Below are 19,622 nucleotides of genomic sequence, written 5' to 3' on the forward strand. Positions count from 1 at the left end.
CTAAGACAGACGTCCTAATTTCACTCCCAATTTGTTTTTCTATAAAATGTTGAAATTGTTGGCGAAGCTATTTTAAGAAGATGTGAGAAAAAACACAGAAATAAGCTGAACTAATGGAAATTATTTGTATTTAGTTTAGATTATTATATCAAACTACTGGAAATGCATTTGTTTTCTATTCGAGGGTAGCTTGACTGATAACTGGAAGGCTAATGGGGCATAAAGAATTTTAAAGTCTCAATCTTTCCCGTAGTTCTCCAATTAAATATTGGGAAGACTGAAGCCATTGTCTTTGGTCCCCACCACAAACTCCGTTCCCTAGCCATCAACTCCTTCCCTCTTCCTAGCATCTGTCTAAGGCTGAACCAGACTGTTCGCAACCTTGGTGTCATAGTTGGCCCTGAAATAAGCTGATGATCACATATCCGCGTCATAACTAAGACCGCCTATTTCCAATTCCGTAACATCACCTGTCTCTGCCCCTGCCTCAGCTCATCTGCTGCTGAAACCCTCATCCATGCGTTTGTAACTTCTAGACTTGACTATTCCAATGCACTCCTGGCTGGCCTCCCATGTTCTACCCTACGTAAACGTGAGGTCATCCAAAACTCGGCAGTCCGTGTCCTAAGTCGCACCAAGTCGCACCAAGTCCCGTTCGCCCATCACCCCTGTGCTCACTGACCTACATTGGCTCCCGGTTGAGCAATGCCTCGATTTCAAAATTCTCATCCTTGTTTTCAAATCCCTCCACAGCCTCGCCCCTCCCTATTTCTGTAATCTCCTTCAGCGAGCAAGGTTTGGTAACATCTTATCTAATCACTCTTTTTCACGGCAGGCAAGAGCAGGTCGTACCACCATTATGATTGCCCATCGCCTAGCAACAATCAGCACTGCTGATGTTATTGCTGCCTTTGATAATGGAGTGATCACTGAACAAGGAACACACATTGAGCTCATGAACAGAAAGGGCATCTACTATTCCCTGGTAATGCAGCAGGTAAGCTGAAAGGGTCACCTGTTTTATGCAGTGGGTCAAGGCAAACTAGCTGATGAAACAAATGTATTCTATGACTGTCTGGAAGGGCCCTGTGCATAGAGTTTGAGGATTATGAGGACTTTCACTGCAACAGGTAACACATGTTGGATATTGAACTGTGCCTTTAGGTCTGAGCTAACAGATAGCAGGTTTCATTGATAACCTCTCTGCTGAGCCAGAGTCTTCTCCATCACTGATCCTCTGAGAGGCCCATTGTTTGTCTCTCTATTTTGCAGTCAATTTGGAATGGGGGGCTTGTCGGGGTGGGGGGTAGGGTAAAACGCAACCTGCAGGAGTGCAAAATGAGTGGTAGCAGATCGGATGCCTGATTTTTCTGCCATTAATTTTAATTGAAAGGAAAATTGGGCAGGATGTATAATGAGCATCTGATATGCTACCACCCATTTTGCATTGCCACAGAAGTTGAATTTTACCCCCCTGATGTCTGAGGTATGCGAAGGTCTGTTGGTACGCTTCTGATGTCCTCTAATCTCCCTGTCCACTTTCTTCTACTCTTTTTCTCACTCACTGAAAAATACAGTACTGAATCTTCCACCCATGCTGCTGAGTACATGTAAAGGAAACTCTTATATTTATATGGCTATTCTGTTCCATCTATAACTACAACTCAAGGTTCAAACTGTTCAAGATCAATGTACAGTTTGAAAGAAGCAAAAGGCTGTGTGATCTGGCTAGTAGGACTCTTATTTGTCTTTTCACAATCTATTAGCGGATTAAGCAAGATTTACCCCAGCAACATTTGTAACTGTTCACAGCTGTCCCCAATGCCTCAACTTTAAAATTCTCATCTCAGTATTTAAATTCTTTCATGACCTCACCTTTTCCTATCTCTGTAACCTTCTCCAACCCTAAATCTCTCCAGGAACTTTGCGCTCCTCCAACTCTGGCCTCTTTTGCATTCCCCACTCCCTTTGCCCTGTCATTGGCGGCTACGCCATCAGCCATGTAAGCCCTATGCTTTGGAATTCCCTCCATAGACTGCTCCAATTCCACCTCCCTCTTCTCCTTTAAGACCTTTTTTAAAACTGACCTCTTTCTTTGGCACAGCATTGATTTTTGTCTGATTACACTTCTGTGAAGAGCCTTAGGACATTTTTCTACATTAACAGCACTATATAAATACAAGTTCTTGTTTTATGCAATTTAGGAATTTCAGTAGGGAACATTTATGATTCATTGGAATATTGAAACTACAACAGAAGTGAGCATTAAAAACCTAAAAAAACTTGCCATTTTTGACCTCTTCTGGCCCCAATCTGTCTTCACCTGCTGGGAAACTCACTGCAGCTTGCCACTAGGGCCGGCAGGTTAAAATTGCAGTCAGGTCCTGATGACATCATTGTGACATGACATGCATACGTAAGAAAGGACACTGCCAGCTTTGGGCAGGTGTCCTTGTCGCCTGCTCTGTTGAACAGGCTAAAATCAGGAACCGACAGTTCCTCACGTCTCCAGGACAGATAAGTATCCTGGGTAATTTTAACTGCCCACTCTCCTGGTTTCTGCAGGGCAGTTGGGATTCAAATCACCCCCTTAGAGTTTTACTGCATGAGGATCCTAAGAATGTACATCTGTTCAGCACTTAAATGGGCCTGGAAAATTAGTGTCAGTAATCCTAAAACTAAAATATGGATAATGTTATGTGTAAACTGCCAGCTTTCTCTGTGCTTCTGTTTCAGAGTTCACATGGGGAGAGTGATAGTGGTGAGGAAATGGATGATGCTTTGGAGGAAGTAAAGCAACCTGAGAATGATGAATCGAGAAGGATAAATATGATCAACAGGAGCAGCTTCAAAAGAAAATCAAACAGGAAACATCACCAATTTGCTTCATCTGAACCAATGGAAACAGTAGAGTGCAATGAACAAGAAAAAGAATCGGTTAGAGTTAAATTTTGATATGTCAACTAACATCGGCAAATGTTTTCCATAAATGTGTACATATATATTTTGATGTATATATCTCTATACACACACAGACATATGTGTTAGGGCTGTGAAGCAATTAGAAAAATTAACTGCCATTAACCCCGCGATTAAAAATGTTAATCTCGGTTAATCTTGATTTCAATCACACAGTTAGTTCATTACTGCATCCATCTCGTTCAAGTTTGTTTCATACATATTTTTAAAAATTGGAACAGAACTCCTTTAAATTCATGCAGCATTAGTATAAGCTGGTAGTAAATAAAGAAATGACTGGAGCCTGTGTGAAAAGTGTATCTAAACCCCTTCTGCTTGCTATTCGATACATCACAAGTTAGTAAAATATGTTTTAAAAATATCATTTAATTTAAACCTTATTCTTTACATTCAGAAGCTGCGTAACCTGCTTACCATGATCTCGGGCCTCCTTGGTAATGTGTTGACTGCATAAACTGTATTAAAGTTCTGCAAACTATACCTCGCACGGGTCAAAGTTCCAATTTTCTACAACAAGCAATTTTCCCATGCACACATCCGACATATTGGGCTGAAATTTGCAGGCAAAATAATGACGAGCTTAATGCGCACAGCTTTATTAATGGGCAAATCGTGCAACAATTTGTGGTGAGGAAGAGATACCCCGTGAATTGCGAATCGCCACAGGTTGTTGGAGGATTTGTGTCGCTCCGCCGTTGGCCTTGTGAAACCGACAGCTCATCCTTAACCTCCCTGTGAGTTTCAAGAAATAACTGCATTTTCACATTAATTGCCCATTAAACCCGCCCCAGAAAGTTAGAGCAGGTACTTAACCGTGTAAGTACCTTTTTGATGAGGAGATTTATGTTCCTGCAATGTCACTCTACCTTTCTGGTCCAGAAAGAGAACAATTAAAACAGTGTAGTCTGATTTCTACAGATAGCAAATTATAGTTAGAAATGTTTTAAATTTTATATCTTTGTCTTACTTTTTTTTCTGTCTCTTTTTTTCTCCCTCTTTTAATCCAATCTTTCTTTCCATCTTTTTATTTCTCTTTCTATACCTGATTTAACTCTAATTCATTCTATTTCCTTCTCTGTCCTTCCTCTGTTTCTTTCTCAATTCTTAAATCTCATTGGTTAAGGAGATAGACTGTTGGTCCTATCGTTCACCAAGGTCCCAGATGCCCCGTTATCAGATCGCACTTTCAGCAATATGCACTGCATATAATTTTCAAGCGGAAGGGTGCAGAAAAAAGTCTAACTAGCAACCCTGCTCTAGCAAATTCTGGCCATTGTATTTTTACTCATTGTTACAGAGAAGAATTGAGTGCTGCGGCGTTAAGATGGTTCGCTCCGAGCGGAGAAAAGAGCACGTGTTTATTCAACAGTGACACCAATGGAAGAGGAAATTTCATTTCAGCAGGCTAAAGCTTTAAGTTGTTAGTACCTAGAAACGTGTTCCTACTTAGGTATTCCCTGCATAACCTCTGCAATTAACACGTGTTAGAAAATGTAATATTCAAAAAATTTAACGTGTTCATTGCAAGAGTTAACTGTGATTAATTATATAATATAAAAAAGATCTATCTATGTCTACATCTATATATATCTATATATATTTTTTCCCCCCACAACATGTTCAGTTGAGAACCATCACTCCCAAAGCCACCAGCCTGAACCACATTTCCCGTTTCCTGCAGCCGACCCAATGCCCAGAATGCGCCAACAATGGCACGGATACTTACTGCTGCCATGCGAATTGGTTGACTCCACCCTGACCCCGGATACTCCAACACGGTCAAAATCAAATGTCAGTGCTGCCTGCCCTGCTGCCCTTATTCCAGCAGAGTGTGGTCGACAATTTGCAGTGCCAGTGTTTTTATTACCTAAAATGACATGATTACAATCTTTTTTTCCAAAACAAACATCCATAATGCCCAGTGACAGCAAAGCTTATTTGTTGCTTAAAATATGTTATGTGATCTAAGGATTCAGGCTAGCCAGATTCTGAAGTAAAATTCATGCCTCCTCAAATGATAGGCATTTAACAGATGAGCAGGGATAATCTCATTCCAAGATTTACATAGAAACATAGAAGATAGGAGCAGGAGTAGGCCATTCGGCCCTTCGAGCCTGCTCCGCCATTCAACGAGATCATGGAATAGAAAGAATACTGGACTGGGGTTTGGTTTAATTATGTTTTTTTCTCTTCAAATTTTAAAGGAAGAACATTTTCCAGATGTTTCATTTTTACAAATTCTTGCTTTGAACAAGCCAGAGTGGCCATACATTGTCATAGGAATAATCGCTGCCATTGTGGGCGGTGCCATCATGCCAGCATTTGGTGCGGTGTTTTCCAGGATTATTGGGGTGAGTTATTTTTCTTATCTCATCAGTAACTAAGTCAGAAATTGAAAGCTATAAGCCTAATTAGGTTTGCTATATATTGTTAAAATTTACATTAAGAAATGATAATTACTCAGGGAAATAACTCTCTCATTTAGGTGTCAGCTGTGGCTCAGTGGTCGCACTCTTGCCTCTGAGACAGAAGGTTGTGGGTTTAAGTCCCACTCCAGTGAATTGAGCATACAATCTAGAATGACACTTCAGTGCTACACTGTTAGAGGTGCTGTCTTTCAGATGAGATGTTAAACCGAAGCCCTGTCTACCTTCTCGGGTGGATGTAAAAGATTCCATTACACTATTTTAAGGACGAACAGGGGAGTTCTCCCTGGTGTCCTGGCCAATATCGATCACTCTACCAACACCTACAAAAATGGATTCTTTGGTCATTATCAGATTGCTGTTTCTGGGATCTTGCTGTGCGTAAAATTGGCTGCTGCGTTTCCTATCTTGCAACGGTGACCGCAGCTTAGTAAAATATTTCATTGGGTGTGAAGTGCTTTGGGACGTCCTGAGGTCGTGAAAGACACTTTATGAAGTTTTTCTTCTTTATTTCAAATAGGTTTTTGCAATCCTAGACTCTGAATTAAAGCAACAGAGGGCTGCTATGTTTTCCTTGATTTTCCTGGCTCTAGGTGCTCTTCTCTTTGTCAGTTACAGTCTACAGGTAAGTGATCAGGAAGAGCAGAACCAACCCTCCAAAAAAAAATTAAGTTAGCAAAACTATAACAGATTGAACTTTTAGTTAGAATGCTGGTTTAATCTTTTAGGGAATCATGATCAAAAGACACTCCTTGTTAATCTGATACTTTGATTTAATCATCAGTTTTTCTTTTGAAATTCTCAAGGGATACATGTTCGGAAAGTCTGGGGAAATCCTTACTATGAGGCTGCGTGGTTTATCTTTTAAAGCAATACTGCAACAGGTGGGTAGCTTTTCTAAGTTCCTGCAGGAATGTCAGTTGTCAGGACTGAAATGCTTTGTGCAGTGTAGAAGTACAATTCTGTGCAGGATTTTCACCTGCCTGTAGCTGTAATGCAGGGTGAATATAACAGCATGAGACTGAAAGAGACAACAGATGTATAGACCACAAATGAACAGATAGAGCTATTTGTTATTTACACAATTCACTTACAGGAATTATGATAAGTTTCCTATACTCCATTCAGTTCATATGACCATCTCAGGCAGAATGCCAAAAGTAGATTTTAACCCTACCCGAAACCAGGCGGGTGGGAAATTAAAATCTCTCCGTTTATTTACCTGCCCTAGAGATGCCAGGAGCTGAGGGTTCCTTATTTTAATCTGCTCAGTTGAGCAGGTGGCAAGAACACCTGCACAAAGCCGGCAGGGTCCTTTTTAGCATTTGCATGACGGGTTCTGATAACGTCAGTGGGACCTGACTGAAATTTTAACTTGTGGTCTGAGCAGGAAGCTACAGTGAGTTTCCCGCCAGGCGATGCAGACTGGGGCCAAAAGAGGCCCAAAAAGGTATGTTTTTAAAAACTTTTTTTTACTTTCCTTGTGGGGCCAGGAGGAATGAGGCGTGGCTCACGGCCCCGCGAGGATAGTATTGGCTTCTCCTGCCCTCCCTTGCTGATCACGAGATCCCCGCAGGATGGGGATCAAGGCAAGATGAGGCTGATTGGCCTCTTTTTCTGCTGTAAAATTCTACAGGTCTGAAATTCCCATAGAGCAACTCCACCAGCACAAGAGTGGCAGTGCAGACCCTAGGTCCACCCAATGGACAAGCCCAGACCCAATGCCAAATTCTGGGAACAGGGTCATTTGAATATGTAGGGAGGTGTATCCCCCATGTACCATTTTTTAGGATTTTTGATCATTTTTCCACAGAGGGGATTTAGAAAAGGGCTACATTTAAATGTTGCATATTCAAAACAAATGTGTTCATGCACGTTTAGAAAATAAGCACTCAGATGAAAGGTGGTTAAAATGTTAACGAGTTAGGCTCTGAAGTTGTTTCTCCAAGGATTAAAAGTAACAAATAGTGCATTAGCCTGTCTTGTCTCACAACCTTTAGCCTGGAGTTTCTGCTCAATTGCGCTGTTTGCAGGCCTTCAAGGAGGCTTAAAACCTTAAGCGCAATTCGGCTGAAATCGGTGTCAATGATGCAAAAGATTGCGGAATTTTAAGCTCAATTTGCATGCAGCGCAACCCGAGATTCCGCAATCTTTTGCGCTAGCTTTAAAAACATCACTCTGGAAGCAGGCCCCACCTGCAAAACTGGCCACATCCCCAGGATGAGTTAATCACTATTGGGAGCTTCCGCTAATTGCGCTCGTTTGCAGGCCTTCGAGGAGGCTTAAAAATTTAAGCTGGTTCTTTTGCTGGCAAGGACACTAAAAGGTATGTTTTAAAGCTTTTGAATGTAATTTTTGTTTCAATTTACTAAGAAACTGACTACTGTGCCCCAAAAGAACTAGGAAATCTTTTTTTAAATTGAATTTCAGTCATTTTAAATCGGGTTACTCAGAGGTCGTGGATTGACACTGCGATTACAAATGTTTATTTTTTGTGATAAACCCATTTTCAGCTGTTTTAATCAAATTTCACCAAGTTACAACTATATATGAAGCAAATTCTTTTTAATCCAATTTTTTTTTAAATGACATTTTAAAACGCCGCCTGATTGCACTGGTTCATGGCAGATTTTGCATTTGGCGATAAGCAAATGAGTTTGAATGGAAACTGGAGGAAAAAGCTTTTCAAAACGGGCACAATTTTGGGTGCACTGGAATTGCCGATTGCGTCAGAAGCAGAAACTCTATGCCATTGTGTTTTGGATGTCCTTGGTCTCAGGTTCTCATTAGGAGTTGTCTGACATAGGCCCTCCCCTCCTGTCGTGAACACAGGGAGCCATAATAGGGGCAGATACATACACTAACAGTCAACAACAACAACAACTTGTACTTAATGTAGTAAAACACCCCAAGGCTCTTCACAGGAGTGTTACCAAATAAAATTTGACACCGAGCCACATCAGGTGATATTAGGGTAGATGACCAAAAGTGTGGTCAAAGAGGTAGGTTTTAAAGAGTGTCTTAAGGGTAGAAAGAGAGACAGAGAGGTGGAGAGGTTTAGGGAGGGAATTCCAGACCTTCGGGCCTCGGCAGCTGCAGGCATGGTCGCCAATGGTGGAGGGATTAAAATCGGGGATGCGCAAGAGGCCAGAATTGGAGGAGTGCAGAGATCTTGTAGGGTTGTAGGACTGGAGGAGATTACAGAGATAGGGAGGGGTGAGGCCATGGTGGGATTTGAAAACAAGGATGAGAATTTTAAAATGGGGCGTTGATCAACTGGGAGCCAATATAGGTCAGCGAGCATATGGGTGATGGGTGAACAGGACTTGGTGCATGTTAGGATACGGGCAGCAGAGTTCTGGAGAGTGGAAGATGTGAGTCCGACCAGGAATGGTCAAGTCTAGAGGTAACAAAGGCATGGATGAAGGTTTCAGCAGCAGATGAGCTGAGGCAGGTGCAGAGTCGGGCGATGTTATGGAGGTGAAAATAGGCGGTCATACTGATGGCGCGGATATGTGGTCAGAAGCTCATCTCGGGGTCAAATAAGACACCAAGGTTCAGCCTCAGATAGTTGCTCTAGAGAGGGATGGAGTCAGTGGCTAGGGAATGGAGTTTGTGGCGGGGACCGAAAACAGTGGCTTCGGTCTTCCCAATATTTAGTTGGAGGAAATTTCTGCTCATCCAGAACTGGATGACTGACAATTTAGAGATGGTTGACGGGTCGAGAGAGGTGGTGGTGAGGTAAGTTGGGTGTCGTCAGCATACATGTGGAAACTGACTTTGTGTTTTCGGATGATGTCGCCAAGGGGCAGCATGTAGATGAGAAATACGAAGGGACCAAGGATAGATCCTTGGAGGACACCAGAGGTAACAGTGTGGGAGCAGGAAGAGAAGACTTTGCAGGTGATTCTCTGTCAATGACTGGATAAATAAGAATGGAACCAGGCGAGTGCAGCCCCACCCAACTGTGATAATGGAGGAGAGACATTGGAGGAGGATGGTGTGATCAATCATGTCAAAGGCTGCAGACAGGTTGAGAAGGACGAGGAGGGATAGTTTACCATGGTTACAGTCACACAGGATGTCATTTGTGACTTTGATAAGAGACATTTCGGTACTGTGGCAGGGGCAGAAATCTGATTGGAGGAATTCAAACATGGAGTTCCGGGAAAGATGGGCGTGGATTTGGGAGGCAATAGCATGTTCAAGGACTTTGGGGAGGAAAGGAAGGTTGGAGATGGGGCGGTAGTTTGCAAGGACAGAGGAGTCAAGGATTGGGTTTTTGAGAAGAGGGATGATGATGTCAAATTTGAAGGGGAGGGGGACAGTACCTCAGGAGGGAGAACTGTTAACAATATCAGCTAAAATGGGGGCCAGGAAGGGAAGTTAGGTGGTCAGCAGTTTAGTGGGAATAGGGTCGAGGGAGTAGGAGGTGAGCCTCATGGACAAGATGAGCTCAAAGAAGATATAATGGGAGATAGGAGAGAAACTAGAGAAAGATGTGAAATCAGGGCTAGTGCAGGGGGGAATCTTAAGAGGGAGTTTGGCCTGGTGGGCATGAGGAAGGGAGGGAACTGGCAGACACAGCTTAACGGATGGTTTCAATCTTAATGACAAAGAGGTCCATGAGCTCCTCACACTTGTTGGAGATGAGGGTGGAGGAGGCAGATTTGTAAACAGAAAGCTCCAAGGGCAGGTGTTTTCCCAGACTTAGAAAGTATTATTACACGAAGACAAGTTGTACTGATTGAATGAAGTGAGTTGGATCTTAACTGTTGCTTTGTATGTTGACTTGCTGTCTGAGAAATAAAACATCTTAATGTTTTTTTCTGGTTTTGACATCCTGAAGTGTAAATAGTTCACCTACTGATAGATTGGAGAAGCTCATGTGAGGGCACATGTGAAAGATATGTCCAGATGGTATGTCAATGAGCATGCATTGTTACACCCCCTGGCTTACACTATAATATAAGTGGATATTGAGCACTGGCATATAAATGATACAAGATCCACTTACAGGAGCAACTGACGTTACTGTACCTGAGGCAGACCCAAATGTGTACCAGCTAGTAAGGACGCTTAAGCACCGCCTGCCCTGAACTGCAGGACAGATTGTCGGAGCCGGGTCATGCCACTCCACTGGTAGAGCAAAGGCCATGGAACGGCCCAACAACAATTACCTTTTTCAAATCTTCTTACCCCACTGGTGCAAGCAGGCCTCTTGAGAAAGGTGATTGATCCCCTCTGGGATCGATTAGCTTTCCCAAGTAAAAATTTGTGGCTTTGTCAGTTGGAAACAGTGCTCCTGAGGCCTTCTAAGTTGAAATAGGCAGAATTCCGGGGGTAGCTTGGGAACTCCTCCCAGGTATGCCTCCTTGACATAGGGTGTGTGCAGAAGATCTGCCCATGCCTATCCAACCACTGAAAAATGGCTGGAGGTAATAAACTGTGTGGAATCCCAGTGGAACTCTAGATTCTAGCCGCAGGTAGTCAATCCGTTTGCTCTATACCCTGGTCCCAGACTGAAATGATACTACAAACTCATATTAAGTCATATCATTTAGTGGTCAAATCTAATTGCCAGTTAATTTATTCTAACACTAGGAGATCGGTTGGTTTGATGATCACAAGAATGCTACTGGTGTGTTAATAACTCGTTTGGCTACAGATGCATCACAGGTTAAAGGGGTGAGTAAGTGCACTGGAATATTCCTATTTGAGACACAGAAGCAACACATCCAGTTACAGCCGATGGTGTCACGGTAACTGTTGAATGTACAGTACAGTACAAAGCAGTACATATTTGTTAAAACTAGTTTTCCATAATCCATTGCATTATTTGTTAGATCCATGTATCTTGATGTTGTGTGTCCTTCAATAACTAGACACGAGACTGCAGGGAACAATCAACAGGTGTTTACTGGATGAGGGTTACTCTAAAACTAAACGTACAGATCCCTACTCAAGGTTTATATACAGGTGTGGTCACTGCCGGTACTACAGTATACAGGAGCTGTAAAAAGTAGTTCTCCCCTTAAAGGTACATACACTACAATTCCTCCCCTTTTAGATTAACAGTACCATAACATTCATTTAACAATTAACACTTTTAACATGCACGTTAACTGTAAATAGTCCATTTATAAATTCAGTCTTTGGGGTGGCTTCCTGATCCTTTCTGGGTAGCGCCTTTCCTGAGTGTCTTGCTCTTGGTGCAGAGGCCCCCTGTCGTCAGTTGGTTCATCAGCTTCCGATGCTACTGTTTCTGGGGTAGATGCTACCTGTATGTTGGGTTCATCACCAGGTGCGCGAGACATGGGGTTGACTCATTCCTGTGACTCTAGGATCTGGTCGACATGGCGTCTCACAATGTTCTCCCCAACATCCACTGTGTACATTAGTGGCCCCTGCCGTGTGCATATCATTCCTGGTTGCCATTTCTCTGTTCGGTAGTCGCGGGCCAAGACTGGTTGCCCTACATTGAAGCTCCTTGTCGGCTTCTCATTGATGTGCTGGAATTGCTTATTCTCAACATCTCTTCATACATTTGGTCTGAGCAAATCCAGACGAGATCTCAACCTTCGGTTAAAGAACATCATGGCTGGGGTCTGGCTGGTGACTGCATGTGTCGCATTTCTGTAGGCTAACTGGAAATTGTCCACCTTATGCTGCAGTGGAATGTCGTCATCGCACATGGCCCTTACTGCTTTCTTAAAGGTTTGTACAAACCTCTCAGCCAATCCATTTGTGGCTGGATGATACGGGGCGGATGTGTAATGCCTTACCCCTTACCCCATTCCTTTTCATGAATCTTCGAAACTCTTCGGACACAAACTGTGGTCCGTTATCAGAGCAAATCTGCTCTGGCACGCCGTTCCTGGCAAATGTGGTCCGTAGGACTGCAATAGTTTTCTCTGTGGTGGTGGACGACATTTTGATCACCTCAGGCCATTTTGAGTGCACATCCACGGCTATTAAAAACATTGAGTCCATGAATGGACCAGCAAAATCAATATGCAACCGTTGCCATGGAGATGAGGGCCACTCCCATGGGTGTAGAGGGGCATGTGGTGGTGCATTTTGGACCTTCTGGCACCCTGACCAGCTCTTTGTCAGGTCCTCAATTTGCTGATCGATCCCCGGCCACCACACATAAGCCCTAGCAAGGCTTTTCATTTTCACCCCTCCCAGATGGCCTTCGTGAAGCTCATTTAGCAATCTCTCCCTTAACTTGGGTGGAATTACCACTTGGGATCCACACATCAAGGTCCCCTGGCATACTGACAGCTGTTCTCTTCTGGATGAGAATGCTGGCAACAGTGAGTCGCCATGTGTTGGCCATCCCTACACCATCAAGTCATATACGCGAGACAGTGTCGGGTCATTTCGGGTTTCCTTCTCTATATCAGCGTTCGTTACTGGCAAGCGTTCAATTATAGTGGAATAAAATATTTCGACAGGGTCCACTGCTGGTGCTTCCTCCGCAGTAGGCAGTGGCAGGCGTGATAGCCCATCAGCGTTTCCATGCTGCTTCGTGCCCTTATACTCGATTTCATATTGGTTCACCCCTAGAAAAAGGGACCATCTTTGTGGCCGTTGTGCGGTCATCACCGGAATGCCCTTCTTTGGATTAAAGATGGAGACAAGTGGTTGATGGTCAGTCAGCAAGGTGAACTTCTGCCCGTGCAGATAGTGGTTGAACTTTTTCACTCCCCACACTAGGCTGAGGGCCTCCCTGTCAATCTGGGCGTAGTTACGCTCGGCTGAGGTTATTGACCGAGACACAAAGGCTACCGGCCTCTCCGAGCTGTCCGGGAACTTGTGTGAAAGCACCGCTCCAATACCATAGGGTGATGCATCACACGCCAACTGAATTGATAGTGCTGGGTTGAAATGAGCCAACACCTCTTTTGATGTGATCAATTCTTTGCACTTCTGGAAAGCTCGTTTACATTCATCATTCCACTTCCATGGTGCCCCCGTTTGCAGTAGGGTGTTCAGTGGGTGTAGTACTGTAGACAAATTCGGCAAGAACTCATGGTAGTAGTTCACCAGCCCGAGGAACGACCTCAGTTGTGACACATTTTCCGGTGCTGGAGCCTTGGCTACTGCCTCAATCTTTTCAGGGGACTTATGTAGCCCCTCTTCATCAATAACGTGGCCACAATACGAGATCTGCTTCTGGAAAAACTCGCATTTGTGGCAATTTGCTCGTAGCCCATATTCCTTCAGTGTAGTGAGCACCTGCTCCAGGTTGGCAAGGTGATCACTGTCATTTTCACCCGTGACCAGGATGTCGTCCAAATAACACTGGGTCCCTGGAATCCCTTGCAGGACTTGATCCATTGCCCTTTGCCAAATAGCCGGAGCTGATGCTACCCCGAACACCAGCCGGTTTTATTGGTAGAGACCTTTATGAGTGTTGATCGTGAGGTACTGATTCGAGGCTTCTTCTAGCTCCATTTGCAGGTACACCTGGGCCAGATCAATCTTAGTGAAGCGTTTCCCTCCAGATAGCGAGGCGAAAATATCTTCAATCCGCGGAAGCGGATATTGTACCTTGTGAAGGACTGGGTTCACTGTCACCGTAAAGTCCCCACAGATGCGAACCTTCTTTGGTTCCCCAGGCGTATTACTCAACGACCTCTTCATTACAGGAACGATGGGTGTAGCCCACTCGCTCCAGTCCACTTTGGACAGTACTCCTGAATGTTTCAAACCTTCCAGCTCTGCTTTGAAGGCTGGGCAGATTGTATAAGGCACCGGTCTGGCCTTAAAAACTTTGGGCTTGCATTTTCCTCTATTTTGATCGTCGCTGTTATGCCTCTTAGTGTTCCAAGTCCCTCCTGGAATACTTCTTGTGCATCAGTTAGCATTTTTGACAGTCGTCCAGGTGTGGCGCGTCATCCTTTTTGGCATCTACAGTCAGTGCTTGTATGGAATGCCAATCTAGCTGTATCTTCCGGATCCATTCACGTCCTAGTAGTGGTGGTCCTCCATCTGGCACAACATATAGGTCCATTTTTGGTGTTTCCTTGCCATTATATATAACGTTCACCCTTATTTTTCCTTTGGGGTAGACTTTTTGGCCCGTGTACATCTTCAAGACAATCTCTGTATCTCTCAAGGGTATATGTGAGAATACCCGCTTGTAGTCCCTTCGGTTTATCACTGTTAGGGCTGATCCTGTGTCCAATTCCATTTTCACTTGGACTCCAGCTATATTGAGCGTGACCCAGACTGTTTGGTGATCCTCCATTTTGATCACCTTATGTAGTTTCAGACAACCCAGCTCCTTGCTTCCAGAGTCTGTATCACTTTTCTGTTCGTCTGAACTACTCTCCGTCACCTTATGTACCTTCTTGTACTTCTCCTGTGGAGATTTCTTGCTGCTGGTTTTCTTTCCCGACCTGCAGACTCTTGCTATGTGTCCTAATTTTCCACACTGTCTGCACACTTTGTCCTTGAACCAGCAATCATTATGGTCGTATGTTGTTCTGCTGCAGCGATAGCACTTCGCTGTTCCGTATGGCATTTCATTTGTGCCATATTCTTGCGGTCTCCGTTGTATCTCTGCAGCGCCCCGTGCGGCTGCTTCGTGTGATACTGCCATGCTGAAAGCCTTGTCCAGCGTAAGATCCTTTTCTGATAGAAGCCGTTTCTGGGTTCCTTCACTTTGAAGCCCACACACAAACTTGTCCCTTAAAGTATCTGCTAGTCCCGTTCCAAACTGGCAGTGTTTCGATAGCTTGCACAGTTCCGTTAAATACTCAGCATTACTTTCATCTTTATGCTGGTTCCTTTTGTGAAACTTAAATCTTTCTGCTATCAGCAGCGGTGTGGGGTTTAAGTGGTCCTGTAGGATTGACACTATGGCCCCGATTTTCGGGCAGCTTTTCATGCGGCCGTGGTCCGAAAATCGCGGAAAAAGCAGGTCGGGTCACCCCCCGTCTGATTCCCCGCCCCATCCGACTTTCGGATCGCCGTTTCCACGCGCCCCGCTTCAGTCCCGCCCGCCGCTGGTGGGACTGCTTGTTGGAGCACTAATCACCAATGATCACCTTGTTAAGGATGATTTTCCCATGCCGTTGCGACTTTGGGGCTTTCCCCACCTGAAACCCGCCTGTGGGGAACCCCGCCGATGAGAGCTGGCATGAAAACAGCTGGCTTGCTTGCTAGCAGCAGCAGGTCGCTGAGGGCTGAAGAGATTTAAAGAGGTAGCATTTGCAGGCTGCAGGACCTTGTTGCTCAAGGCTTGGGGGAACTATTTGAAGCCTTAGGAGCAGCTGCAGAAAGTTGGAGCCTCACACACTTCTTCAGTGTGAGCTCCTGGGAAGCCCTCTCACCACCCTAACTCAGGACCTCCTCAACCGAGGCATCTGCTAGAAGCATGGGAGGCCTTTGGCACCTTCCCTTCCTGGCATTAGAGGATCTCCAACAGCAGAGGTGGCAGCAGCAGAACCAGGAACAGCAGGATGAGCACCAGGAGCACCAGGCTGCTGCTCACTCACCTGAAGCTGCACAAGCCAGAAGGGGCTAGCACTTGGAAGTGGCTTGAGAGCACCTTGCTGTGCTTTAGGGGGCCAGTGGGACCCGTTTCTGCACTGGCAGTCCTACTCAGAAGGACTTTCATGAAGATCTGGTTTCTCTGTTCAACAGATGGCCAACGCTCCTCAAGAGATGTCATTCTCTTATGAGCACTCACCATGTTTTCCGTATGCTGGCGAGTTATCTCCTCCATGGAGTCATGCACCAATGACTCCACAAAGGCACTGCTCATGGTCGCTATGGACTCCTCCATTCGCTCCACACTCGCAGCGACCCTGGAGACAAAACCTGCCAGAGACTCCTGCATCTGTGCATGGAGATCCATCACCTCTTCTCTTGCGGATGGACCCAGAGGCAGAGGGTCGAGATGCAGCGCAGCTGAGCTGAGCTGGCAGGGCCCTGCGCCCTCCGACGAGGACTCTCCACTGCTGTCCCTGTCTCCAGAATCTGCTGAGGCTCACTTGTCAGCTGTGAAACACCAGGTGACAAAACTACTCTATGTCCCGAAGGTCCCCCTGAGGTGTGAGTGTCTGCGCTGGTGCTGGGTGCGCTTACTTCTGCTGACATTGCGCCCTCAGAGGTTGGAGCTTCCTCTGAGGAGTCTGGCTGCACAGCCTCTTCCTCCTCCACAGTGAGGACGGGGGCTCTGGATGGTACTGTTGGGGAGTAAAGGAAGGAGTTACACATGTAATGTCAAGGTTCCTCTGGTGACTCCCAGCGAGTTGGCATCTGCTGACACCTGCATCCATGCAGCATTGGTCTCAGTGGGAGGCCTCTTCCTCCCTGACCTAGGGAAGAGGACCTCCCTGTGGGCCCTAACCCCATCCAATAATGCCTGCAGTGAAGCCTTATCGAATTTGAAGGCAGCTCGGGGTCTGGCACTGTCCACAGCTGCTGCAGGCTCCTCTGCCATCCTGTATGGTTCATTTGGAAGCCTTCAGAGGATGCCGTGTTTGCCATGGACCTTGAAAGCACCACGAATGATGACATCATACTGTGGGGATTTCTGACTCAATTTAGACAATTAGCAAGGCTTCCCACATGCTGGGAATTAATTGGCCAATTGAGGGGAAATTGCGTGGGGCTGGCTGACACTTTTTTATGTGTGTCAGAAACCTCACATTCGGGGAAATCCGACCATTCCCCACACAAGCCGAAAATCGGGGCCTATGTTTCGAAAATCCTTTTCCACTGGCTTCTCTGGGGTTACTAGGTTTCGCAGTAAGCCATACATTTTTGCACCCATTGAATTCAACAATACCAGCGCTTTCCTCTCATCTGGCACTTCACTCGCCTTGCAGCACACTTCTATGCGTTCGACATATGTCGTCCAATCTTCGACTTCATTGTCGAACGCTGTGATACTGCCACTCTTCGGCATCCCTGGGTGTGGTTAGACTGGCTCAAAATGGCGTTTTCCCGCGCTCTCCCTTCTTCTCCGCTGCGGCTCAAAATGGCGTTTTCCCATGCTCTCCCTTCTTCTCCGCTGTGCCTCAAAATGGCGTTTCCCGCACCCTCCCTTCTTCTCCGCTGCGGCTGCTCGGCCCTTGAACACCAGCTGCGCTCTGCACGTTTCCCTTTCTTCCCCGCTGATGCTGCTCGTCCCTTGAACACCGGCTGTGCTCTGCGCGTTTTCCCTTTGCGCCTCTCTCTCTTCTCCCATCGACGTCGTTCGGTCCTGAACACCGGCTGCGCCCTGTGCGCTCTACCCTCTCTCTTCTCCCGTCGACGCCGCTCAGTCCTGAACACCGGCTGCGCCCTGTGCGCTCTACCCTCTCTCTTCTCCCGTCGACGCTGCTCGGCCTTTCTGTGCCGTCGGTCCGCTCTAGCCGCTGCTGTCCAGGAAGGGTCTGCACCGTACCTGGTGCCAGCCAGTTTCGCTGGACCACCGTGACTGGAGAACCAAGCCCAGCTCTCAACAGCCTTCCCTGCGATGCTCAAGTCTCCGCTGGATGGTCGACGCCCATGCTTCTAGACTCGGCCTTTTTTTTTCTCCAGGAGCGAATCACTGGGAGGTGCTGCAGAGTTGCAGGTAGGTTTGAATAGTCTCGTCGCCAATGTTAGATCCGTGTATCTTGATGTTGTGTCTCCTTCAATAACTAGACACGAGACTGCAGGGAACAATCAACAGGTGTTTACTGGATGAGGGTTACTCTAAAACTAAACGTACAGATCCCTATTCTGGGTTTATATACAGGTGTGGTCACTGCCGGTACTACAGTATACAGGAGCTGTAAAAATTAGTTCTCCCCTTAAGGGTACATACACTACATTGTTCATTTTTAAAAGAACCAGAGTTAAGCTTTAACTTCCCCGTAAGATCAATGGAAACCCCAAAGAACTGCTGGAATAAATTGTAAATATAAACACAATGGGCTAGATATTCATTCCTGAAACTGCCTTTTTTGGGCAGTTTTTCAGGGCAAAAAAGAGTAAAATAGAGTGATTAGGCTTTAATGCCACAATCCTGCCACCAAAAATACTCAACAGAATTCTCCTTGATCAATCACCATTTCCACCCACATGTAAACTCATTGTTACTCCCGAGATACAACTACATCTGTTACCACTCCTTCTGGTCCACTGGTGCTAGCCACAGGCTCAAAGGTGCTACTGGCTGTGGTGAGAACAGACCAAATAGTCCCAGTTAAGTCTTAGAAACCCTATGACAATATCCTATTCAGGCTGTCCCTCAAAGTGTCTGTTGAAGCAGCAGTAGCCGCCAACTCCTTTGGTATCTCCTCCTGAAACCGTGATGCTGCCGGTATCTCCTGGACTGCCACACTCTCCAGGATGTTCTATAAGACATGGCAAACTTCCTGCAATGTTTTGCAGATACATGTAGTGACCTCCTCCCACTTCTCTGGCCAATTTTTGTCCCTCAACCAACATCGCTAAAAACAGATTATCTGGTCATTATCACATTGCTGTGTGTGGGAACTTCCTGTGCGCAAATTGGCTGCTGCATTTCCTACATTACAACAGTGACTATGCTTCAAAAGTACTTCATTGGCTGCAAAATCCTTTGGGATGTCCTGAGGTCATGAAAGCGCTACATAAATGCAAGTCTTTCTTTCTCCATTATCTCAACCACATGGCATTGATATTGGGGGACTTTAATTACCCAAATATTGATTGGGATAATGCTAGGGTAAAGGGAAAGGTGGGGGAGGAATTTCTGAAATGTATTCAGGAAAATATCCTTGACCAGTATATTTTTGGCCCAACTAGGAAGGAGGCATTGCTGGATCTGTTGCTAGGGAATGAGGTGGGCCAGGTCGACCAAGTGTCTGTGGGAGAACACTTGGGTACAAGTGATCATCGTATCACAAAATTTAGATTAGCAATGGAGATGAGCAAGGAACAATCTAGAGTGGAACTTCTAAACTGGAATAGGGCTAACTTCAATGGGATGCAAAATGATCTAGCCAGAGTAAAATGGAACCAAAGACTGACAGGAAAAACTGTAACGGAACAATGGGAGATATTTAAGGAGGACATGTTCCAAGTACAGGCTAGGTACATTCCAACAAGAGGGAAGGGTAAAGGAACCAAAGCAAGGGCTCCTTGGAGGATGAGGGAGATAGGAAAGATGATGAAACAAAAAAGGTGTATGATGAATGTCAGGTAAATTCTTCAAGGGAGAACCAAACCAAATCCAATAAGTTG

General features: G+C 45.4%; 1 protein-coding gene across 1 annotated transcript in view; it reads left to right on the plus strand.

The window, feature by feature from the left end:
- Positions 1 to 19,622, plus strand: part of abcb5 (ATP-binding cassette, sub-family B (MDR/TAP), member 5) — a 211,491-nt gene that overhangs the window by 139,321 nt on the left and 52,548 nt on the right. The window contains exons 13-18 of the mRNA XM_085989371.1: positions 836 to 997; positions 2,737 to 2,937; positions 5,184 to 5,330; positions 5,926 to 6,030; positions 6,212 to 6,289; positions 11,010 to 11,093. Of these exons, the coding sequence (XP_085845497.1) occupies positions 836 to 997; positions 2,737 to 2,937; positions 5,184 to 5,330; positions 5,926 to 6,030; positions 6,212 to 6,289; positions 11,010 to 11,093 (777 nt within the window). The remainder of the gene's footprint in view (positions 1 to 835; positions 998 to 2,736; positions 2,938 to 5,183; positions 5,331 to 5,925; positions 6,031 to 6,211; positions 6,290 to 11,009; positions 11,094 to 19,622) is intronic.

Source organism: Somniosus microcephalus, chromosome 5, assembly GCF_052327205.1.
Source record: "Somniosus microcephalus isolate GS21.2 chromosome 5, FLI_Smic_1.0, whole genome shotgun sequence".
In the NCBI taxonomy this organism is placed as follows: domain Eukaryota; kingdom Metazoa; phylum Chordata; class Chondrichthyes; order Squaliformes; family Somniosidae; genus Somniosus; species Somniosus microcephalus.